Source organism: Aythya fuligula, chromosome 3 (genome assembly GCF_009819795.1).
Source record: "Aythya fuligula isolate bAytFul2 chromosome 3, bAytFul2.pri, whole genome shotgun sequence".
In the NCBI taxonomy this organism is placed as follows: domain Eukaryota; kingdom Metazoa; phylum Chordata; class Aves; order Anseriformes; family Anatidae; genus Aythya; species Aythya fuligula.
The window spans coordinates 16,642,487-16,661,477 of NC_045561.1; the positions used below are offsets into that span (position 1 = coordinate 16,642,487).

At 43.2% G+C, this 18,991-nt stretch overlaps 2 protein-coding genes across 2 annotated transcripts in view; one reads left to right on the forward strand and one right to left on the reverse strand.

Moving 5' to 3' along the window:
- Positions 1-17,077: 17,077 nt before the first annotated feature.
- LOC116487420 (ankyrin repeat domain-containing protein 9-like) lies at positions 17,078-18,579 on the reverse strand. The gene has a single exon (XM_032184351.1). The coding sequence runs from the start codon at positions 18,110-18,112 to the stop codon at positions 17,222-17,224; it is 891 nt and encodes a 296-aa protein (XP_032040242.1). The 5' UTR covers positions 18,113-18,579; the 3' UTR covers positions 17,078-17,221.
- Positions 17,522-18,991, forward strand: part of YPEL5 (yippee like 5) — a 39,260-nt gene continuing 37,790 nt past the window's right edge. Inside the window, exon 1 of the mRNA XM_032184354.1 lies at positions 17,522-17,579. The gene's annotated coding sequence lies outside the window, so the exon portion shown is untranslated. The remainder of the gene's footprint in view (positions 17,580-18,991) is intronic.

Sequence of the window (18,991 nt, forward strand, 5' to 3'; positions counted from 1 at the left end):
ATTAGAAAGATTTTTCAGAAAATATAAAACTAGATGAAGCAGTGAAATCCACATTATCTCTGCTGTGCAGCTGAGTAACATCACATTCACCTGGTAGGAGCACATTCTTCCCTTGGTTTACATGTGTGTGAAGAGGTGATGTATTTTTAATGAGATTTATTTTCACAATAGGAATTGCACTGACAATTTGCATTAAAGATAAGCTAAATGAGCTGCTGAAAATTAGAACTAGCTTCCTCACATTTGTTTCTTTTAATTAACTTGTACACTGTGTTAATCTTGGATTAAGTCCTGGCTCATGCCATCTATAACATCGAAGTCATCCTTCCATAAAAGTTTTGATCACCTCATTTTCTTTCTATCTGTTTACCCTTTGATGGCACAGAGAAAAATGATGACAGGTAGCTCACAAAGGACAAGTAAAGGAACAGCAGTTTGTTCTTATGTGCTGCCACAAAAATACTTTTTTTTTTTTTTCTCTTTTGTCTAAGTGAGATAGTAACTGTAAAAATTTTCAGCTGGCCAGAAATTTATATTTCTGGCTAGGTTTACTTTAAGCACCTAGCAATTTATTGGAATTAAGTCACTTCCTATGTTAATTGGAAGAAAATGATATTATATGAAACCCTAGTGACCTCCAAATGGAACTGAAACCTTTTATGTCCCCAGTACAAATCTCTGGACTGTGTGCTAATGAGTAACTGGTAGCAGTAGATGTCTGTTATCACCCATAGTATCAGTCACATAAGGGAGAAACTCAATCAGCAAACTTGAGGGATATAGGATACGTACTTCATGATCAGGTAGCACAGATACTTGTCAACAAAGAAACACGGAGACCAAGGAAAACCTTGGATTTCTCTACGCCAGAGAAGAAAGAACAGACATGGGGTTGTATAGATGCTGGTTCTGCTTCCTCCCTGCTTATTTTGTTTTCCATCTCTACAGCTTCTTCCTTCCCATAATACCAAGTCCTAGTACAGTCTCCAGTTTTTGTCCTCTTTATCTGCTTTACGTGCCTGCTGGCCCTGCTCCCCGCTCCTCGTGCAGCACTGCCCTGCCCTCCACCACAGAAGCAGCCAGCTGTGGGTTGCAGGACGGAGCTGCACAAACGCAGATGAGCTGGCAGGGGAGAATTCAAGGACTGGAGGAGGTTCACTGCAGATGTCACCAGCCAGGAATTTAGTTGCCAAATTCTATCAAGCTTCTGCTGAGGGTGTCCAAATTAAAATCACTTAGAGGTTATCACTTGGCCAGTTCATGTTTTCCTGGAGACAGCAAAAGGGACTTGCTTGATACTGGAGATGCTCCTTTCTCTAAAGCCTGGAAGAAGCACGATTTCTGAATGAAAGCACTATAAGACTTTTAGCAAGTTCAAAAATCAACTTATTTGCCATACTCTCATTTTCGTGTGCGGCTGATTAATTTCAGATGAAATTTTCCAAAGTCTGGCTGACATGAGCTGTGGAGAAAAGGATCCTTGACAGACAGAGTTGTAAGACCCTTCAGGTAACTCTGCAATGTCTGCCTTCTACCATAGCAGCATGGAGCCTAACCATATTTTATTGTACCTGCAGTACCTGCACGTGGTTTGTGGGGCTGCCACGTGCTACATACCATTTCCAGTAGGCAGCCTGGATGCAGCTACCTTGCTTTGACAGCTGCACGAGTTCAGCTGTGCTTTGCCAAGTGTTTGCAGTTTGTTTACTAGTGGAGAAAGATGCAAACAGGCTCATAATTCCAAAAAATGACTGTGGTCACACACAGAAATTATGAGACTGTAGCTTACTGCCCACCTACCACCAAAGAAACATGCCGATTGTGCTTAGGTCTATAAACTTGCCAAGGCAGTTAGACAACCTATTTGGAACAGAAGTTCTTAGAATTGCAGCAAAAGAATACAGAAAAGTGTCGGAGGAGGAGACCAGAAAGATAGCATATCAAGCACATGACTGCAAGGTGAGGCTGAGAACCATTACCATTACATTTGATAAATGTCATTTGCATTTATACTTTCCCCCATTTTCTTCTTATTATGACAATTTGGCAAAATGCTACGAACTGTTTATGAGGAAAAGGTTATGGATGCTGGCAGACAGGGGCATACAGGATCACAAGAGCTTGAACTCGGAGAACGTTATTTGCCAGATTCAAATAAAATACCTTTTAGAGCTAGTGAGGAAACATTAAAAGGAACAGACTAACCTGGACAAACAACAACTCCAAAGGTAAGAATGACAGAAGATGCTTTTCAGTTGTATGCAAGAGTACAAACTTCATAATGGGAGCAATAGGTAGAAACAGGAGCGTTCTAAAATGACTGGAAGCAAAGGGGAAACTTAGGCAGAACATCAAGGAACCCTTACAAATAGACCATCCTCGCAGAAAAAAAAAGAGAATCATATATGTGGGGAGGGGAATGAAGAAAATACATAAGTTAGTCTATCCAGATATGAATTAAAACCAGGGAGTCCAAGTTCAACGGGAATTTCAAGCTTGGTTTTGGAAAGCAAATATGGTTCAGTCTGCCATCCTTTCCATCAGAAGCCAATGACATAGGTGGAGCCGAAGCCTTGTGACTCTGTTGAAATGAAGATAAACAAACCAATCCCAGATGATAATTTAAATAGGATAATTTAAAGCAGATGACTATGGAGAAAAAGGGAAAGAGAACCACCTACCTGACACCACCAGTCAGAAGTAAGTTAAGCCTAACTCTAGGCTGTAAAACTTGGAAAATATGAAAAGTGCTTAGAAAATACACCAAAAAAATAATATTCTGACAGATAGTGACAGCCCCCTTCAGCTCCCTTCAGTTAGGAGAAGAGATCTGAAGACCTATTGCAGAAGCCACTGAATTACTAAAGGTTTTTAAAAAAAAAAGAAAAAAAGAAAGAAAAAAAAAAAAAAAGAGAATGATACTGTTCTGAGAATAAAAACAAAAATGTATTTCTGTGTTTAGATCATTCAGCCAAACGATCTATGTGGATTAACTTGGCAGGAGGTGAGGTGAGCCTGCAGCCAGCTCCAAGAACAAATACTATGCTGAAATGCAAATCTTGAGGAGCGATTATACAAAAGCCCTTACTAGGCAAATTTTGGAGGAAACACTAAAAATAGATTGTAAAGAACAGCCTGACCAGAAATGAGGCAGCGTTGTGTGGAATATCAATTGCTATATCAGGGTGAAGAAATGAAAGGAATGTGCTAAGAATGTCAACTCTGACCCTGCTGTGAAACACTGAAGTTTCCCGAAGCATGTAGCAAGAGTAACTACCCTGTGAGACACAAGCACACGCAGCAAAAAAAGAAGAGCTGGACATTAAAGATGCATGCTCCGGCCCTGGGAGAACACCCTCACCTGCAGGAGAGGGCAAGGTCACTTCTAGACTCTGCCTTGGAGGCTTGATCTCTCACAGCTACACAACATACTCTCAAAACCAAACTGAGCATCCTGCCTCCCTGGTTTTGCATAGGAATAAAGATCGAGCCCTCTTTTCAGTCTCCTTTAGCAAATCAACATTCTGGATCAGGTGAGATGGATTGCAGTTCACAGACACAAGCAGAGTGTTTTTGTGGATTTCTGCACATACAAAAAACTCAGAGACTCAGACCCTCTCGTAACCTGCTACCAGTCACTGGTCAGTTTTCTGGCATTTACTTGCACAGGATAAAAGAGGCAAGCGTGCTTCTTTGTTAACGTTAAGTCCTATAGCAACGTGGCTTCTTGTAAAGAATATGCAAGGTTAGGTTTTCTCCTGCACCTTGATTGACACAGAGAAGAAGTAAAACCTTTACAGCTGCCTAATTTTCACAATTCATGTGGACCGATTATTGGCCCTAGTATATTAATATGTACTAGGCACTAGCCTTGTTCTCCATCAGCTGCTGCTGCCTGGTTTTGAAGGTGGTCCTTCGAACAGGGTGATGTGGCAGTTCTCTGAAGGGCTGCATGTGGTTCCAGCCCGTGCTTTGTTAGAGAAGCAGTACCCAAACTTCAGAGTCTCAGCCGTGCAGCCCTTCTGCAGCACTACACTGGAAGGGGAGCTGGGTGACCGCATGCTGCATGCAGAAGCTGTGGCCAGGAAACATGGATCCTGTCTGCTGCACCTTCTGTTAGTGTCAGGCAGCAAAGGACCATTCTCTGCTCCAGCACCTCACTTCCACATTAGGGAAGCAGGGGAAATAGCACTCACATTCCTTTGAAGATAATTATTAAGGTAATGGGGTTAGGAGAGAAGCAAAAGGAGCCACTGCTGCTGGAGCTAAATAGATGCAGACCTCCTCCCCAGTGCTAGGCATGATAACACAGGGCTTCTAAAATAACACATCAGGCAGTTTTGCTCTACGGTCTTATTTATTACTTTTGAGTCTGTTGTCTCTATTTAATCTTCTCCTGCTTGGAAGAACATCACTCCATCAGTGAATCAGCATCTCCAGAGAGGAAATGAAATGGAACCACGTTCATAGTACGCAGCCAATCGCTGTCTTGCCACTCAGTTAATGTTCCACAGTGGGTTAAGAATTATTGTCCTGGTCTTTCAGCTTAGTCCAGATTTAGAGCCCCAGTGGAAGAATTAAGGAGTAGATGAAACAGTACATGCAAAGCTAGTTCCCAGAGCAATAAAGGAGCGTGTTTGCTACCTCAGTCACTAAGGCAGGTACTTAAGAATCAGATGTCACAAAGCAGTTCATTTTTCACGAAACCTTGAGTAAAGGGAGAAAAATGTCGTTGGATACCACTTAGGATTTCCAGCAGGACTGCAGGAAGCAAACAAAGATAAGCTATTTAAACAAAACTATTTTAATTAGTATAATTATAGACTGAAATATGACCCCATAGTCCGTGTGTTATTATTTATCACCCGGTAAGGTACTTCATGGATTGGCCACAGAAAAGACTTTGCAGCAGCTGACATGTATGTCCTAAACCTTCACTCACAGAAGATTCCCCCAAGAGGGGAGGTCTCCAGTGAGTAAGTAAATTCGAGAGGGATTTTCTCTCAAGTTCCTTCTCTACTCCAGGCATACATGTATTTCTGCAGCTCAATATCTAGCCACTGCTCTCCCTTTCTCTTCTCTACCTGACATGCTCGTGCATGTCTCTGATGACTAAGAGTTGTTGAACTTCTGATGCTGTACGGGATTCTGAGCTGTAAAGCACAGGGAGAAATGCTCCCTTGGAGCTTCATGTGATCCTCACTCTTCTGCAGCTGCAAAGATCAGTTGTGCAACTGTGAACTCTCAAGGCTGACTCACCGCTCCGAATCTATTTCCCTCAACTTAGCTTTGCTGTGGCAAAATTGCCACCCCCACTTCTCTTGCTGACTGAACACCAAGCAAAATTTAATCCTGATCTTTCTCTCTGTGTCTTCTTATTCCCTTTATACTTATAACTAAGATTCTGCCATGTCCTTTTTCCTTAATTTAAGTAACCAGGAGGAAATTCTTTACTCAGGGGATGATGAGGCACTGGACCAGGTTTCACAGAGAAGGTGTGGATGCCCCATCCCTGGAGGTGTTGAAGACAAGGCTGAAAAGGGCTTTAAGCAACATGGTCTAGTGGATGGCATCCCTGCCTAGGCAGGGGGTTGGAACTAGGTGATCTTTAAGGTTCCTTCCAACCCAAGCCATTCCAGGATTCTCTTGTACTTGTAAAGAGTTCTCTGTACTCTTTTTGCACGGTAGGCTAGGTCTAAATACCAATGGTTCTTCCTTTGCAATGTTTCTAAGACTCAGGACAGACCATGCTCTTACCAACTTTCACCTTATCTCCTCCCTAACATTATTTTCCACTTTCTGGCTTCTCTGACACTTCAGTCAACGCAAAGCACAGCTTCTAGATTAACCTCATGCCCTGCATAATGATTGTTGATGCTTTTCCCTGCTCATCTCTTGACTTCCCACTATAGCATTGTTTCCTACACCTCTGCATCCCAAAGTCCATTTTATCAACCTGTGTATCTGTTTCTGACATTTACTTTGCTGTTCTCCCTTTCATTCTGACAGCACTGAATTCTGAACACCAACTATGTTGTGCTTTTCACACTATCCTCTTCCTTGCTTTCATATGCTGCCACGGCATAAGTGTTTATCTCCAGTTTTTGACCCTACAGATCAGTGACTCTTCATGTGCCAATGGAGTTGTCTATGTTCCAGCAGCCATGTGCAATGACACGACACGTGACAATATCATCCATCTTTTTTTCAAATCTCTTGTCAAAACCTATTTCCTTCTAAGACAGCAACAGACATCCTAAAACCAGAATGGCCAAAATATACAGTACCATTTGGCTTGCTGAGAGAACTACAACCATGTATTTCTTCCTTCTGCTGCTAGAAAAAAAAATAAATCCATCCAGTAAAGGAAAAAGAGACAGTAATTGTGTTACTGAGTGTGTCATAATATAGACAGACCAAGTAGGAAACCACAAGGTTTTGAGTTCATTGTGAACACATTGCCCCTTCACTGCACTACACAGTTGAACTCACCACTAGTAGCTCCACTGCTGTCAGACATTTTACACGATCATTACTGGGAGAAGCGAGTGGGGCTGCTGGAACACATTACATGTTTTCCACTGACACTGTGCAAGCTAAGTATAGGTATAGGTTTACATGGCAGTATGTGTTGGTTTCCTATCTGCTTCTACAGGGTAGCTGTTTACTAACTGTACTAATTATGTTTTTTTTTGTTGTTGTTGTTGTTGTTTTTGTTTTTTTTTTTTTAATATATATATTCTTATTATTGGTTCTTCCATGCTCTGTGCTTGTTATTGTAAACTGGTGCCAGGTATCAATCTTAAGCATTCATGAACCGTTCCACTGTTAGGCTGCCTCACTCTAATCTGGCCTAAAGAAAGATGAAGGGAATGCAATTTATTTATTACACTAATATGAGGCTTCTTCTCGAGAGTCCCAGGAATGTCGAGGGCTTGCAATGTCTACCTGTTATCACATTAGAGAAAATTCTCATGAGTCAATTCCTAATACTACCATGTGGACATCACTTTGAATTTGGTCCTCATGTTGATACTCAGTGTAGCTCATGATATTTTGTCGTGGGCCTGACCTCGACCAGAAAGCACACAGGTAAGTGTTTTTATGGAAAGTGATGTTAATAGTTGGATTTGGGGTAAGGAAAAGGAATAAAGTGCTTGTGCGTCTAGTTCATACATCATTTCTGCTCGTATTTTCCACATTAGTCCATGCATCATACCAGATGACTTTGTTGTCTGAGAAAATGGGGTGACATCTTCCCTTGTGGGGAGGTAGATAATGCTGTTAGTGTAAAAGAATGAAGTGGACTCTTATGAGCTCTTTGGCCTGTGTTTTCCACCCTCAGTGTTCTGTGATTCATCTAATTAAGGTACACAGCCTGTGAAACAGTAGGCAATTTTGAACTTTCTACTCATTAGCTGGATGTGAATGGATTTTTTTTCCTCCTGGCTGTCTTCCATTTATCTATGGCAGTTCTACATGACTCAGTGAGATGCCAGAAGGGCTCATGATTGCGTGGGTTGCCTCTGGCAAAGGCAGCAGCTTGAAAGTAAGTGTCTGTCTATCAGACTTTTACTTCTCTCTGAAAACAAACATTGAAAAGCCTCTTCCTAGTGAGGCTGACCCAGCTGCCGTGTCTTGTTAGGATACAAGATGATTAATTTCTTTCTACATAGCTCAGTACTTAAACCATACATAAGGGGGGCATAAGGGCTTGCAGATGAAGCAGGGCTAAAAAAAATATAATCTGATTTTATGCTTAATGAAGAAATAATTTTCTTAAGAACAAAAAGCTATTTGCATCCAGTGCTTATAAATTGCACAATTGGAAATATGTATAACAGTCCCACAAGGATTATTTCAGTGATTCTAGCTGAATTAGAGCCAGGAAAAAATATATATTAGAGATATTATTAAAACAGGAGGAGGTTGTGAAGACTTCTAGGATATATACAGATGTTTTATTTTTGGTTTTGTATATAAAGCTGATTTTTAAGTTTGGAAGGTCTGCAGATTAGGCTGGAGGCAGCCAGAAGTGAAAATAATGGGCAGACTTTCAGATCAGAGGGCTACAGCTTCAGAAAGCTATACTGATTTTTGTTAGCTGACAGATATCAGGCCTGCTGCCAGTGTCTAGGGAGCTATTTGAGCTTTAACCAAATGTGCCAGAAACACAGATAAATACATCTTTGGCAGTACCTTTCTTTGCTCCCCGTGGGTATTGTAATACACAATAAATGTTTGTTCATTGTCTTTTGTATTATAAAACAAGGAGTTCCGTTTGAGGAGCAGGAGTTGCAAAAGCTCCCTGCTGAAGTAAGATGTATAATACTTGGCTAGACACTATGAAAATTCTTTTGCTTAATGTAACAAAAAAGAGAACCCCCTCCCCTTCTCTCCTTCTGCATCTCAGTTGCCTCTTTTGTTCAAAGACACTGCTGCAAAGTTCATGTAACCATCTCCTGATAAGTTGCTAAACTAGTGTATCAACATCCTGCATTCCTGTCTCACGCTGGGCCAACATGACCAAATAAAAAAAAGAAGTTGAACCACAACGCGGAGGAAGACTACGGCCTTCATCTTCACGACCACCAGAGGGACAGAGACAACCCCCTAGCAACAGTGTGCGCAGTCGCAGAATATACCAGGATGTGCTGCGTAATCCCGGAATTACCAAGATATAAAAAGGGACCCTGGCGGGGGTGAGGTGCGCGCCATTGGTGGAGCCGAGACTCCCCGGCCGCCCAGCGCTGTTTTGCTTGCTGTTGCTTACTCAATAAATTCCTTTCTATTATTAATGCAATGCTCTCTGAAAATTAATTAAGGGGGCAACTTATAACAGGTATCAACCTCTTCATCAGCCCTTTTCTTTCTGCACTAGTCAAGCACGCTGACAGGCAGCCTCCATCCTCTGTACAGAGCTCCTGCCACAGCAGAAATGCCTTCCTTCTTGTCCAGCCACAGCAGGTTTCACCCACCTCCTCTTCAGAAAGGGAAAAATGGTGACACCTGCAGCTCCACCTCATCTTACTCCGTGTAATGAGATTTTTTTGTGTGCAGGAGTAGCGCCCCAGCAGGGCTGCCTCAGGTGCGTGGAGCGAGGCTGGCATTTACGTACTTTGTAAAATACAAATATGGAGCCTCTTAGCTCAGCCAAAACAGCTTCTCCTGTTCCTCTGAGAGAACAAAGATGAGAGGATAGGAAATGGCTGGCTGTTCTTCAGGACTGAAACACATTTTTGCCCAGCAACCACACTAGGCCCACAAAAAACAATTCTTTTCCGTTCACAGCTCTTTGTTTACTGCTCAGCTCCAGGATCAAATTCTAGGGTACCTGAGGCCCTTCTGTTGCTCAAATTAAATCAAAATCTCTCTCAAAAAAAAAATAAAAATAAAAATAAAAATCAGACAAACTGTTTTTGCTTATTTGAATTAGGTTTGGACACAGTGACAAAAATGGCGTCACCGTCATCCACTGGGGCCGCGGTCCCGCGCTCCCCCCCTCAGGGTGGCGACGCCATCTTGCGGCCGAGAGAAACTCGGCGGCCTGGCGCTTGGGGGACGCCCTGGGATGGGCAATTTTGCACTGGAAAATCTTAAAATTGTCGTAAAAAAAATAGGTAGTCTGTTGTAGAAATGATCATCAGTAGCAGCTGCACGGGTGTAAGGGTGGCAGGGATATTACTAAACGTGCTACGGCTTTGGTGGCAAACAAGCAGGCTGGAGGAAGGGAGGGTTTTTATATTCCCTTCATTTTTATCCTGCCTTTCCCAGCTGAAATTTCTGTGGTTTAGGAGTTACAGGTCTTATTTTATCTTCTAATAAATGTAGTTTTTGAGCTACCCCCGTGGAGCTTTTGGGGTACTCATAATGCAGAGAGGGAAGAAAAAGACAAAATGAATCCACTTCAAAACTGTGGCAATTCAAGAACCTGTTGCAGAAATGAAGGAACCGTGCAGTGGCAAACAATAGCTGATCTACACGGGCCTTTCTCATAAAGCCACAGGAATTGAAAAAAAAAAAAATAAGAGAGAAAAAAAAAATAAGAGAGAAAAAAAAAATAAGAGAGAAAAAATAAGAGAAAAAAAAATAAAGTAACGCAGGGATTTCATTTTAAAATCCCCTTTTTTCTTGCTTTTAGCTGGTGAGAGCATGTTCATTAACAGCACCCCCAGATTGAACAGTCTTTTGATTTTATTGAGGATGATATATTTCCTCACTCTGAGGGAAAAAAAAAAAAAAAAAACAAACATAGTAGTATTTCAAAATATAACTATCACATGAGAAAAACAGCATTGAAGACCTGGAAACTTAGGAAAAGAGACTGCTTATACTGTCATCACCTAACACCTTCCAGGCAGAGGAGCAGAGACTTTTGTCTCATTTTCTGCTTCAGTCAAATCCTCAAAATCAGATGATTTTCTGAAAGATCATCTAGATTTTTCTCTCAGTTTGAAGACAATGCTCTTTCAGCTGTGATGGCAGTTGATCCAGAGGGACTGTCATAATAACACTGAGACTAAGCCTTTAAATATTTCTTTCATGAATAGGGCCTAATTATGTTGAGCATAATGTAAACATAACACAGTAATGTTCCTCCTCCAGACAGTTTTGAAATGAAGTCAATAAGGAGAGGCAGAAGTAGAAATGGTTGTCCAATTTGTATTTGTTCCAGTACCAAATGCAGCTTAATAAAGCATAAATATTTCAGGTCTGTATATGCGCTGCTGAATTTTAAAATGTGTCTAAAATGGAGAGACAGGGATTTGGTGGATGGACCACTCAGTGGGTAAGGAATTGTCTGGATGGTCGCACTCAAAGAGTTGTGGTCAAGAGCTTGATGTCCAGGTGGAGACCAGTGAGGTGTCCCTGCCTCTCTGGGGAGTTGGAACTAGGTGATCTTTAAGGTAGCTTCCAACCCCAGCCATTCTGGGGTTCTATGATTCATGAAAACATCTTTCCATCTGAGACCATCTGAGACCGTCTGAGCTATATGTCAGCCACAATGTAGATGGCAAGGGTACTGTATTGCCTCAGGTTTGAGACTGACACCTGACACTCTCTGTGGTAGGGTGTTCAGTTTTGGGTCTCTCACTACAAGAGGAACATCAAGGTGTGTCCAAAGAAAGGCAATGAAGCTGGTGAAGGATCTAGAAAACAAGTCTTACCAGGAGCAGTTGAGGGAACTGGGGTTATTTAGCCTAGAGAAAAGGAGGCTCAGGGGAGAACTTATCACTCTCTACAAATACCTCAGAAGAGGTTGTAGCAGGGTGGGTTGTAGTGGGGTTGCTGTTCTCCCAAGCAGCAAGCAATAGGACAAGAAGAAATGGCCTCAAGTTGCACTAGGGGAGGATTAGGTTGGATATTAGGGGAAAAAAAAAAAAAAAAAAAAAAAAAAAAAAACACTGGAGGGGTTTTGAAGCATTGGAACAGACTTCCCAGGGAAGTAGTTGAGTCCCCATCGCTGGAGGTATTCTGAAGACATGTACATGTGTTTCTTAGGGATATGGTTTAGTGGTAGACCTGGCAGTGCTAGGTTAATGGTTGGACTTGATGATCTCAGATGTCTTTTCCAATCTGAATGACTCTATGATTCTATGATTTTGTTGCAGTTTGGAATTGTTCAGTCATTGGATTGTTTATTAGTCTAGCTGTATGCTGGACATTTGTACAAAATATACTGTGAGAAACAGGATCAAAAGCTTTGCTGAAATCCAAAAAATTGCATCATCTGGCTTCCCTTGGTCATCTGGGTGGGTGACCTTGTTATAAAGGGAAATTAAGTTCATTAAACAGGACTTTACCTTCATGAACCCATGTTGGCTGTGAGCAATGACTGCACTGTCCTTTAGGTGTTTTTCAATAACTCCTAGAATAATCTTCTCTGTCATTTTACCAGGCATTGAAGTGAGACTGACAAGTGTGTAATTAATGGGGTCTTCTTTCTTGCCCTTCTTGAAAATTGAAACAATGTTTGGCAGTTGACTGGGACCTCTCCAGATTCCTAAGATAGTTGAAAAATAATTAAGAGAGACAGGGAAGGTTGAAGCCAATAAGCCAGAAAGCTTGCCTCTGGGGACTACATTCTTGGAGGCAAAGTAGTTAAATCTCCCACTAGAAATACAAGGAGGTAATCTTGGCCAATTTTTAAAAAGTGGAATCAGGGAAACAATTCCCCTCTCCACCTTTTACCATGAAAACAAGAATTTATTGTGCAAGCACAGTCTGAAGTACTAACTCCTTTGTTTATACCTTGTACATCGTGCACTAGAGGAGATCTGTAGGTGCAGTTGGCATTGGAGTGCAAGCCTTGTGATGGTGTCATCCGAAATACTCCGAGTAGCTGTTTGTCAGGTCAGTAGAGGAGCTGGCCGGGCTGTGTTTCTACACAAATGCCAGTGGATTGTTACCCAGAGGAAGGTGGCACAGTGAGTACCAGACGCACATCTGCCTGTGCACCTTCAGCAGCAGCTGACCATGCAGGAGAAGTTAGAGTTGGCTCTGGAAGCCTTACAGAGAAATGTTTCCTTACAGAGTTAAAAACCTTGGTAAGGAAAGGAGCATGTTCACTGCATACAAATGAGATGGGGAAAGGAGCCTGCCAGCACTGTTATGTTCACTGGAAAGAGCTTTGTCATAAGCTGCTGTGAGCTGAGCTCAAACATAAAAGATGAAAATCCTCAAAACCAATTACCACTTGCTCCTGTTGAGCCCCTTCTTCTGATTCACCTTCACCCTACAGCAAGTCTGTGAAATGTGGGTTCACCTCATCACTTGGGGTCATCCCCTGGCAGCACATCCAGCTATTACAAGCCTGTGAAAGAAAATACCATGTTCTTCAGATCAAATTTTTGGAGGTAATGGTTCAGCAGTCACAATGAAGTAATCAAATACCAAGATGAGCCAAAGCAAAAGCAGCTGGTGGGTGGTGTCGACCAACTGGCTGATAAAAGACACATCAAATTTATACTGCAAGTTTATTATGGCAATACAATCAGATTAAATAATTTTCACAGCAATTATATTTATATAAGGTATATATATTTTTTTTATTCCCAGCATGTTGCATTCTTTTCATCTTCAGTCATGCAGTGAGTAATGTACAAACACAATTATATGGAAGATTTTTTTTCCCTAAAAAAGAGAAACCAAAATTACAAAAGTATGGCTTTATAAGAAAGTTTGAATCATAGAATCATTCAGTTGTATCATACAATGAACATTCATTTGTACTTGGGCATGGCAACATTCATCAGTAAACAACAGCATCAGTCCCTGTCATGCTGAAGACAAAAAAAGCCAGGGGAACTAGGAGCAGGGAAGTGCCCATCAGTGTTAGAGAATATAGCTGTATACATTCAAAGTATGAAAAATGTAAAAAAATGGTTTCAGAGATTAACTATCACATTTATTTATATTCTGAAGTCAGAGTTACGGAGCTTTGAAGAACGCATCTTTTTTATACCAACAAGCATCAGCAGTGGTGCAATTGACTTAAAAAGTGTTACTTCCGTTGTAAGGAGATGTAACTGAGGTTAAAATCTGGCCTGTCCTCTCTGCTGATGATGTTGCAGAAACAGTAGCATAACATTGGTAAATCATATGTGGCTGAATTCTGCTGTCAGCCCAGGAGAAATGAAAGATGTATGTTTAATAGATTTTGTTTAAAAAGTCGGTTCAAGAATTAAATGTGTCCACTGCCACAAATCCTTTGCTGGATGATTGTGTCTGTTGGCATGAAGAAGCCCTTGTGCTTGATGCTTAGGGACAAAACACCTGTTTCAAAAGCAAAGCTGCTGCCTCTTGGATAGAGAAGAGACATTCTTACCTGTTAGCAGCACAGTGCTTGGGACACAAGCTTATTTAATTAAAAGGTTGCTTTCTTAAGGCATTGATCACTGTTGTTTGTGAGTACTGTGATGTGTAAATACTGTCAGTCAGTTAGGAATTGTACCAGAAGAGGGCAGACATACGTGTGCACACACACAGACACAGACACACAGACATACAGACACACAGACACAAGGTCACTCAGAGCTCACTGAAATGATGCTCACCGGTACTGAAGGAAAACACAGACACCCCTCAGATCTTTACAGTGCTACTCCTGAAAACTGAAATTAAATAACATAACCTATAATCCACAGGTTAGCACAGACCGAACCCTCTTTCTTTTCTTTCTTGCTTACATTCTTTTTGACAAGTTCTGAAATAAAGAGCTACCTCTACTTACTATGTCTATAAGCAAAATGTAAACACCACTACACAGCACCTAGCACTTTTATCAGCAAAGTCACTAACATATTTGCCATGCAAGTACAGGGTTTTTTAAAGACTACTGACTGTCAGATTGCAGGAACAGTGGAAAATATAGAGAATTTACTTTTGATAATAACCTGGCTTGGAAAGAATGAAAAAAAAAAAATCAACACAGAAAAGGCTGAGGTAGATTTGTCTGTAAATGATGTAATGTCACTGTACTGTAGCAGACAAATGGAACGTCAAACTAACAGGCAGGGCGCTGCAAGATTAGTGAACCGGGTGTAGGTAAAAGATCCCTTCCCTCCAGCAGAAGGACATCCCACCCTGCACTCCTATGATGGAGAAACGTGTTGGGTAAAAGAAGCACCATGATGCTAATGGCCCGAAACCCTGGCCCAGTGGGACTGTACAGTGAGGTCAGGTAGTAGGTGAGCGGCCAAGGCCCAGGCAGTGCTTTATTCTCTTAAAATGGTCAGGAAAAGCCGAAATGGCAGAGCTCTGGTGTGATCAGCTGCCTGTTGCACCCTGGGCTAACAACACCTGAGTTTTTGCATGCTGGCCAACAAACGGTCAGAAGCCTTCTTCCAGGCTGTGACACCAGGTGCAGATATGCCCCAGAACTGGAGTCTCTTGAGCAATTGCTCCGAATCAAGCTCTTCTCTTCTGCTTGGCTGGTGGATAACCTCGTGCAGGCACATAAAGCGTTCTGCTTGGTACAAAGCCACCTGAGTGCCCAAGTGCCTGACCCCTGACCTTCACAGTGATCCCCAACTGTTAGGCAGCAAATAATCCCTGCACCGTTTTAGAAGCGCTTGCTCCCAGTGGGTTGCTCGGGCTCTCTGGACACGTCCCCCTGCCCTGTTAGAACGAGCTGCCTCGGTAATGCCAAGAGTTCCCACCTGCATCATTTGGTTTCTAAGCGGAGCAGCCCTACTGTCCCTCCTGTCTTTTCTGAAACTCTTTATAGCAACAAAACTCTCATGGTATGAAGACAGTGCAGTAATGGTTGATGATTTGCCTTCCCTCCTTCGGATGATTTACTTTCCCTCCTCTCTGCTCCCGGGGCCTAATTATTATTCTAATAATAGCCGTCGCCAGCCTCCTCTGCCTCTCGCCCACTGGCATACGGGTAAGATACCACACTGCTGCTGGGCACAGGCTGCATCCTGCTTCCCTGGGCTCCAGGGGTGCCACAGAGACTGTGCTCTGCAGAGCCACTCTCAGCAGCCTTGGCCTCCTCCTCCAGCACTGCCCAGCATCTCCAAAGGGCCCTTCCAGCTGGCTCTGGCACAGCCCTGCAAGAAATCTCCACCTGGCCCCAGCTGGCAGCACCAGTAGCCTGGTACATGGGAGGTGCCCTAAACATGAAGAAACCAAGCAGAAGTGCTCCACGTACTAATTAACACAAAAGGCTGCAGCTTTGGCACAGCAGCCCTGGCACAGGCAGGGAATTCACCAGATGAGACATTTTTGTGCTGAGTGATCCCCCTGTTCACAGATGTGAGCGCACAGGTTGAGCGCACACCTTTTCTTAGCCAGAGCCTTGCGAAAAGGGGTTTGTGCCCCACTGCCTTTTGCACCAAGCCTGTTTGAAGAGATGAGGGGTTTATTCACTGCTGCTCAGTATGGATCTTGGAAAATGGGTGACGCTACTTCATTAGAGCACAGGATTACGCCTCCAAAGGGAGGAGAACATTTGGGTCCAAAATAAGGGATGGTCCCCAAGAGGGATTTAGGATCCTTCCACTGCTCTGCTGGTGCTGGGCACAGCCAGGAGGGCAGGGCCAGTGCCTTGAACAGACAGGACTCTGCCCGGGCAGGGCATCCCCAGCCCTGCAAGGAGAGCCCACTGCTGGAGAGCTGCAAACACCCCCTGCCTTCAGGTCCCAGAGAAACCAGTGGGAACTTTTTGTATTTCCCAGGATCAGGCCCTCTGTCTAGACTCGGGTGACAAAAATACTCTGACAACAAGCGACAACTTCCAATGGCAGGCTGTCATGCCCACAGCTCGGATAACTAACAAGTGTCCGTGACTCTGAGACCCACTGGTGTGTCAAGCTAGTGAGCTGCATCACTTCTGGAGACACATTCACCCCTAAAACACAAGTAAAGGATAAATAATGCCACTCATGAAGGACAGGGCTACCAGTGGACCTGCTCTGGCTTGCAATTTTTTTCCTGGACAGCAGGGAAAATGGTTCCCTCCCCATCGCACAGCCTTGTAGAGCCATCAGGGCTGGGTTGCCTTTAACCCCTTCACTCCCTTGTGAGCCAGGATGCTTTCCACTAGCTCCTCTGCCTGTCCCAGCTCGCCCCTAGGAATACACACACACTGGCCCTAAGTGCACGCACTCCATGCTTCACCTACCGTCAAGTACCTTATTAAAATCATACTAACTTTACGTCTCTGCAGCATCAGCCGTAGACTTCTTGGCTGTTACTAGAGGATACTGGATCACTCTTAGAAAGGAAACCTGATCTTTCAGTCCTGTTCATACACAGTAGTATTTTTCCTAGTATTTTTCCTACCAGGAGGTAGGACACGGTCTTGCAGCTACACCCTTTGAAAATCCCACGGCAGGAGCTGTTCCTTTTTACCCAGGTACATTACACAGGATACGGTTATATTGGGAATTCAGATACACTGACACCAGCTGACAGCTGAAAAAACAAACAGAACACAGTCTCAGCTACAGTTAACCCTTCACATGCACAACAAACAGAAAACAAGGAAGGTTTTTGTCTTTAAAAGTGCCGTGCCTGCAATCAATTTGGAAAAAAAAAAAAAAGGAAAAGAAAAAGAAAAAAAATCACAAACATTTAAAATGTTGTCACAAAATATTGGATTTTCCAGCATAGCCTAATAGGGTAAGTATTAAAATCACACTAAAATACACAGGGTGCTGGGCGACCAGGTCCCCGAAGTTGCCTTTGAAAATCCAAGACCCAGCAAATAAAGTCAAGGAAAAACATTTACCACGTTTTTTGTTGTTAGCTTTTTGCCATAAGATGGTAAGGGCTTTAGTGCCTGAGGTATAGGTAGTTCCTGGATGCTTTTAGGGAAGTGGGACGGAGGCAGAGTCTGGAGAATAGTTTGCATAGCTTGCAGGTATAAAGAAGCAGGTGTGTTCCCCACCAGGCTGTTGAATTTGTCTTCCCCCAGCAAAGCTGTCCAGTGCTCTGGATGATCCCGCAGAACTTTCCGCATCTTAAATTGGGGGTTGGGCATGAAGAGCAAGAGGTAGTCGAGGCAGAGCTTCTTCGATGCCACGTTGACTTTGGAGTCCCACATCTGTTCCAGGATGACGTCCAGCGGGGTAAGTCCTTTGCTGTCCTCTATCCTAGGAGAAGCTCCATTGCCAAGGAGGATGAGGACCGTCTCTGACCTCAGCAGTTCACAGGCAAGGTGTAGGGGTGTTTTCCCGTCTTCCAGATGAAAGCAGCCAGTCCTGTTGATGTAGGAGTTCAGGCTGGGGAGCTTGTGTGCAATTTTGATGATCAGCCCCAAGATATCTCTCCGGTCATATGTGACTGCCATGGCCAAGTGGGGAGCAGACGATGGGCAATAGCAGAAGTGTTCCCCAGGCACCTTGAGAGCCTCCTCTGGGAAATGAGACAGCAGATACTGAGCATAAGGCAGGTGGTTATGCACCACTGCATAGAGAAGGGCTTCTGAAGGTGAGTACGTTCTTAGGCTGGCGTTTTCCTCCCAGTAAAAATATTCCATAGTTCTCATGTCTTCTAGCATCCAAACAGGCTTGTGATCCCTCACAGCCTGATAGAACATATAGGATAAGAACTTGCAGTGCCTGCTCTGATCGTCCGGCAGGCTGGCCTGGTTACTGGCCATGGCTCAGCAAATAAAGAGCTGCTCCCCGTAAAATCGCTCCAGATGGTAAGATCTGTGCACTTGGAATGCAGATCCCGATGCTGCTGCAACCTTCAGGCTGTCATTGCTGCCTGGACCGCACTAGCTGGAATGCATGGGCTGATCATCTCCACCCATTCATTGTTTTTCCCCTCACTGCAGTGGTTTTGTTTAGGTAAGCACAATCCCACAGGCTCGGTTAACCCATGCCATGCAAGCAGATGGTTAGTAAATATATCCTGCTCGGTGTGTGGCGCAGGTTACTGGAACGCTGTCAGACTGCAAGCGATTTTATACACACACACAGCTAGAGAGAAAGCAGGGAGAGACTAAAATTAGCTTGAGAGGTGAGGTAGTTTTCTGTCTGCATTTCATGTCTAACCAGATCAGCTCATATGCTGCAGTAAGTACGACAGCAATATTCATCTGTTTTTTGTATGTCACTCACACACACAGATTAGTAAATCGTAAAAAGAATATGTTGCAGTTTAAAATGTTCCACAGCTGATAATACGGATGATAATGTACTCACGAAATCAAGGGACTGGTAGCTGTAGCATTAGAAAGGGATCCCTATTTTAGAAAAAATGGTATGGCTGGCCAATTAGGAGACACTGATGTTAATGGATTGTCTATAAAGCATTAGTGATGTTTAAGATCCCAGCATTGATCTCTGCAGAGAAAGGAGTCAAGCAGGATATGGAGTAACCCTTCCCAGAGCCGCAAAGTATATTGCCCAGTGTAAATGCCTGCCTTTGTTTAGCAAGGAAATATCTGAAGTGCCTCTGTTTTGCACAGCAGGGACATAAACAAAAGGTTAATGGCCAAACCACACTGGTGGATAGAGTGCTTTGATCCAAG

Excerpts from the sequence above, each read along its gene's own strand:
- LOC116487420 (XM_032184351.1), bottom strand. The coding sequence starts at position 18,112 with ATGGCCAGTAACCAGGCCAGCCTGCCGGACGATCAGAGCAGGCACTGC.